The sequence below is a fragment of the Solanum dulcamara genome, chromosome 8 (genome assembly GCF_947179165.1).
Source record: "Solanum dulcamara chromosome 8, daSolDulc1.2, whole genome shotgun sequence".
NCBI classification, from domain to species: Eukaryota; Viridiplantae; Streptophyta; class Magnoliopsida; order Solanales; family Solanaceae; genus Solanum; species Solanum dulcamara.
The window spans coordinates 53618607-53625321 of NC_077244.1; the positions used below are offsets into that span (position 1 = coordinate 53618607).

A 6715-nucleotide genomic window follows, 5' to 3' on the forward strand; every position below is an offset into this window, starting at 1 on the left:
TAGAATGACTCCCTATGAGTTGAAAGAATTGAAAAAGCAATTGAAAGATTTTCTTGATAAGAGTTTTATTAGGCCGAGTGTCTTACCTTGGGGCGCTCCTGTCCTATTCTTGGGAAAGAAAGATGCATCCTTAGAATGTGCATTAATTATCGACAACTGAACAAGGTCATAGTAAAGAATAACTATCCTCTTCCCAGGATAGATGATTTGTTTGACCAACTTCAGAGTGACTTCTATTTTTCAAAGATAGACCTCAGATCGGATTACCATTAGTTGAAAGTGAGAGAATGTGATATCTCAAAAACAGCCTTTCGGGCACATTATGGCCATTTTGGGTTTTTAGTTATGTCCCTTAGGTTGACTAATGCACCTACAACCTTTATGGATCTCATAAATTGGGTCTTCAAGCCGTATCTTGATATGTTCATGATTGTCTTTATTGATGATATACTGGTTTACTCCAAGAATGAGGAAGAGCATGCTTATCACCTTAGAGTTGTCCTCCAAACTCTGAAAGATAAGGAGTTGTATGCAAAGTTCTCCAAATGTGAATTTTGGCTTGCATCCATAGATTTCCTTGGCCACATTATATCCGGAGATGGTATTCAGATTGATACCCAGAAAATTAAGGTAGTGAAGAATTATCCCAGACCCATCTCCCCAACTGATATAAGAAGCTTCTTGGGTTTGGCTAGTTATTACCGATGGTTTGTAGAGGGATACTCCTCCATATCAACACCATTGACTAACCTGACACAAAAGAAGGCTAAGTTCCAATGATCCGATGCTTGTGAGGAGAGTTTCTAGAAATTGAAGACCAAACTGGCCACCGCTCCTGTTTTGACTTTGCCTGATGGAACATAAGATTTTCTAATCTATTGTGATGCGTGTAGAGTTGGTTTGGGTTGCGTGTTGATAAAGATGAGAAAATTTATAGATTATTCTTTGACACAACTTAAGAATCATGAGAAAAATTAACCTACTCATGACCTTGAGCTAACAACTATGGTATTTTCTCTTAAAATTCTGCACCACTATTTGTATGGAGTACATGTTGATATGTTCATTGATCACAAGATCCCACAATATGTCTTCAGTTAGAGGGAGGTCAATCGGAATTCAATCGAGACCACTTTCCTACATGATTCTCCTCCCTGATTGATATTTCGACCTCGAATTGGCCAAAAAGGTTAGGGATGATACATTATGCTAGTGCACTATCTTCTAAGGGTATTTTGGTAATTTTAAGGAATAACAATAGTATATAAACCATTCATTGAGTTGGTACTTTTCTACGTGCATGGTTTATGTTGGACCAACGAGATTTATACTTCATCATTAGTAAAATATATGTGAGTAGAATGGTCCAAAATTGATGATATTGCACACTATAATTTCATTTGTGTAGGACTCAAATTAGGATTAAAGGCTAAGTGATTCATCTTTTGCACCATAGTAGTTGTAGTTCTGCTCATTGTTTATTGCCTTTTGATTTCTGCATTGTATTGCAGTTTATAGTTGTGGCGCCGTTGTACTTTGACTGTCTTATCTATCTTATCTTATTTATTTATTTATTTATTTATTGTAGTTATGCCTCTTTCTTCCCGTACCACTCTACCACGACTTTCCCTTGTGCTATTCCTGTTTTTATCTTGTTTTCTATATATTTGCCCCTATGTGACCTTTTATCTTGTCCTTTCTTAAAGCCGAGGGTCTTTTGGAAATAGCCGCCCTACCTTTCAAGGTGGGGGTTAGGTCTGCATACACTCTACCCTCCCTAGACCCCACATTATGGGATTATACTGGGTTTGTTGTTGTTGTTGTTATTGTTTATATTATTGAAATTTATCCAATTAAATGAGTTTAAACAAGTCATGTGATCATGTAAGAGTCCACATAAATTAAGGGTGGTGATGAACGCACGAGGAAGAGTTGTAGTTATACAATCAACATCCTAAGAGTAATGTTTGAGAAAGCATAAGTATGTTGTGAGGTTTTCACTTGTTCAACCACAACTCTTCCCATACACCATTCATCATCAACCCTATTTACATGGACCCCTAACATGATGAAGAGTTATGGTTGAACAAGTGAGAATCTCACATTATACTTATGTTTTCTCAAACATTACTCTAAGGATGTTGATTCTTTAATCACAACTCTTCCTCGTACGTCATTGATTACCATTCCCAACTTACGTGGAACCTTACATGATCACATGACTTGCTTAAACTTATTTAATTAGATAACTTTCAATAATATCAGTTATTATTAATTAATTATTCTCCTTTTTAAATTCTACTAGTTATGGTCTATATATAAGTATCATGTTCTAGTAGGTGCAGTATCAATCAATTATGGATCATTCTATCAACCCACGTATATCTTGCTAATGATGGAGTATAGATCTCGCTGGTCCAACATAAATCATGCACATGAAAAGTATCGATTCGATGAATGGTTTATATATTATGATCAACAGGAGCAATATTCAAATATCCAAGTTCTCCAATACTAACAAAGTGTAAATAACCACTTTTCAGTGGTAACATCCATTTTTCAATAAAATGAAGGAAATTTCTCATATTTGTTTTTGCTTCAATAAAAGCTTCTATCTTATTCTATTTTAAACAACTCAAAGGTCGCTTTTTTTTACAATGTCTCAAGCATCTCAAACATCCAATCCACAAGAGTCTTACATTCGTCTTCGATGTGTACTTCAGATTTCTTGTTCTCCAAAGTATTTAAGCGACTTCATTTATATTCATCCTTAGGTGATAAGAGCCTATTGGTACTTTGTGAAATGAAAGATAACTTGATGAGCTGATTGAAATAAGTTTAATAATATTTTATATTGTTCAATTTTGCAAAAAAATAAAATAAAAGGGGAGAAGGAATAATAACTATTCTTAAAAATTGCTGGAAACTTGTTGAAAAAACCTTAATCATAACTAGTCTTTAAGTAATAGAACATGACCAATAAATATACAAGTGTAATGTATGAATATAATCACCTTATATATGACAATATTGGAACAATTTTGTTCTCCTTGGTATCCTTTGCTTCATGCTGTCACAACCCCAACCCACCGTGACTGGAACCCATTCTAACTGTCCAGTGGAAGAGCCATTTGAACAACTCAATATTAAAAATCAAAATATGTACACAAGCTTAGATATGCGGAAGAAGGATATAAACAAGAAAAAATCAAATACCAAGAAGTGTAGAAACACCCTAGAAAACTGAAAGTCATCCATACTAAAACTCTAACAATGTCTAAAAAGGAAAGGGAAACACTCCCATAAGAAAATATAATAATAAAATAGTATCTAAAGTCTTAGTCCTGGAAAAGGAACTAGAACATGGAAGAGTCCATGGCAGCTTGAAACAAACAGCTCACCCTTGAACTCGAACAAGCTTAATCTTCTAACTGAGGTCTTTCCACAGTCGGCTAAATATGCCTTGTACTTAATAAAAAGGCAAAGCAAGAGTAGTATCTGTACACAAAAACAATGGTGTACTGGAAGTATCATGCGATTAGCCAGTAGAAAATCATAGATAGATAAATTCAACCCAATAGGCATATACATATACAGAATAAGTCAACAACATCTCAATATCATAACTCAATGCCTTCCATGCTATAATTTCACACAAGGGTCCTTTCAAGGGACCTACAAACAATTAACTTTATGTCGGAATGTGACACCCAATCCAAGTATATGTTAGAATTTGACACCCAATCCAAATATATCACAATCATAAGAACATTCAATGTTTACAACATTTATACCACCATGAATAGGTTCATCACAATAACAGGCCAGCAAGTGATCGTTTCATGTATAATCTATCATGTTTTCCTATTCATATACACACATGAATATCACAAAGCATTTTAACAATTATATGAACCACATACAGAAAACTAGACCATTACCTACCTCAAATTCAAGCTTCCACAACCTTACAATGCAAGAGCCTTCACTTTTTGAATTTGTTCTTCTCATTCTTGGTCTAGAAAACATTAAATACATATGAAGGATCAATACAATGGCCTAGCTATCAGGAAATATAACATAATTTCACTCCCTAGGCCAAACCCATAATACTAACCTTACCCTAGGGCTATTTTCTATCATAGATTTTTAGTTCAAACACCCCTCAATGATTATACCTATACTTATAGTTTTTAGGAATCAAAGTATGAATCTAGGGATTAAAATCCTTACCTTAAGTGTGGAAATCCGTGGAAAATCAATGGAAATCACTCTAGGTCATCTCTTGGGGTTTTAGAAACTCATTGTTGCAGAAAAGACCATTTCTGGTCTTTTTTACGCCTTAAGTCACGACTATCCCATTCTAGTGGGAATAATCCCACTCTAGAAAGATATGCGAAAATAGTGAGCTCATAGTTTGTGATCCAAGCCTCCATTTTTCAACACACCCCATTCAAAGATGGATTAAAATTATACCCTTCAAGCCAAATTTGATTCCGAGAGTTTTACTCGCCTGAATATTATTTCATGAAGCCATAAATGCTTCGTATAGAATTGGATATCAGCCTATCCAATCAAATTATAGATTTGATCTCCCATCATTCATGTGATCACTCTAGACTTCACCTGACTCAGAATTCATCCAATTCTGGCTTAGGCTCAAATTTTTTGAAGTTACTACCTGAAGTTTTCTGCCCCTAAATCCTTCCCTATTGTCCTATCCCTAACGAAGGGAACGTGTCATTACAATATATACCTATTTACCCATCACTCATCCCCGAGTGACTAACTAGGGAAAGCAGGGGCTAAAGTAATGACAGGGTAGTACCTGTTTCATCAAATAGTTGAGGATACTTGTCTCACATCTCTTTCTCAGTCTCCCAAGTAGCTTTATCTACCGAATGAAGTTTCCATTGCACTTTAATCATATTGATGTCCTTATTTCTCAATTTTCAGATGCTACGATCAAGAATTGAAACTGGCTCTTCCTTATACTGAAGTTCCTTGTCTAATAATACCAAGTCCAATTTAATGATGTAGTCCCCATCCCATGGTCTTTTTCAATATAGCAACATGAAACATCGGGTGTATCCCAAACAATCTAGGTGGTAAGACCAACCTGTACGCTACTAGCACTACACAATCAAGAATGTCTGAAGAACCAATATAGCAAGGATTGAGTTTTCCCTTTTTTCCAAACCTCATCACCCCTTTAATAGGTGATACTTTTAGAAGTGCTTTCTCACCAGCCTCTAATGTTATATCCATCACCTTGCAATTAGCATACTCCTTCTGAAGACTTTCACTTGCTAGAAGCTTAGCTTGTATGTTTCTTACCTTATCTTGAGCAATCCTTACTAAGTCAACCCCCAATGGCTCCACTTCCCCAGCTTCAAACCACCCTAAAGGAGACCTGCATCCCCTCTCATACAGGTCTTCGAATAGTGCCATATCAATACTAGCATGGTATTTATTGTTAAAGGATAAGTCACACAAGGGAAAGAACTTGTCCTAATGTCCTCCAAAGTCTATCACATATGCCCTCAACATATCTTCCATCACTTTGATAGTCCTTTCTGACTTCCCATCCGTTTGTGAATAGAAAGCAATGCTGAAAGTGAATTGAGTACCCAACTCTTTATGCAACTTACCCAAAAATTTGTAAGTGAACTGCATACCACAGTCTGAAATGATAGAAAGGGGCACCCCGTGCAGCCTTATTATCTCTTTCATATAAATTCTGGCCAACTATTGTGCATTGTAATCCACTCTAACTAGAATTAAGTGTGCTGACTTTGTTAACCTATCAACGACCACCCAAATAGATTCATGCTTTCCCAAAGTCTTAGGAAGTCCCACCATGAAATCCATGGATATTCTCTCCCATTTCCATTCAGGAATGGGAATTATTTGCAACAAACCTGCAGATTTTTGGTGCTCATACTTTGCCAGTTGGCAGTTTTGACATTTAATTATATATTCAACTATGCCTTTCTTTATAACCGACCACTAATATAGCCATTTCAAGTCTTGATACATCTTAATCACTCCAGGGTGAATAGAGTATTGTGAACCATGAGATTCAAACAGGATCTTTTGAATTAGTCCATCTATCCAGAGAACACAAATCATTCCCCTAAAATGAAGCACCCCACCTAAATCTAGTGTTGAGTTTGGAGCCTTCGCTATCAACACTTTCCCTCTAATTTCATTTAAGTATACATCCTCAAACTGGTTGATCTTGATCTCTTCTATGAAAGTAGGCCTTAGATCAACTCCGGCCATTATCCCACCTTTCTCTGAGATGCCTAGCCTCATAAATCTACCCTCCAAGGCCTGAATTTCTCTAGCCAGGGGCCGCTTAAGTGTCCCCAAACAAGCTAAACTGCCCATGCTCACCAACTTACAGTTCAATCTATTTGCTACCACATTAGCCTTGCATGAATGGTACTGGATAGTGACATCATAGTCCTTAAGAACCTCCATCCACCTTCTCTATCTTAAATTCAAGTCCTTTTGGGTGAACACATGCTGTAAGCTGTGGTGATAAGTTAAAACCTCACACTTTACACCGTATAAATAATGTCTCCAGATTTTTAGTGCAAGCACTACTACTGCCAACTCCAAGTCATGAGTCAGGTAGTTCCTTTCATGCACCTTTAATTGTCGCGAAGCATATTCTACAACACTTTTATCTAGTATCAACACAGCACCC

General features: G+C 36.4%; 1 protein-coding gene across 1 annotated transcript; it reads right to left on the reverse strand.

The window, feature by feature from the left end:
* Positions 1–5028: 5028 nt before the first annotated feature.
* On the reverse strand, positions 5029–6486 carry LOC129899957 (uncharacterized). Its single transcript, XM_055974952.1, has 3 exons — positions 6075–6486; positions 5795–5921; positions 5029–5458 (listed from the first exon to the last, which is right to left on the reverse strand). Exons 1-3 carry the CDS (start codon positions 6484–6486, stop codon positions 5029–5031), a joined length of 969 nt encoding a protein of 322 aa, XP_055830927.1.
* Between the last annotated feature and the right edge of the window lie 229 nt (positions 6487–6715).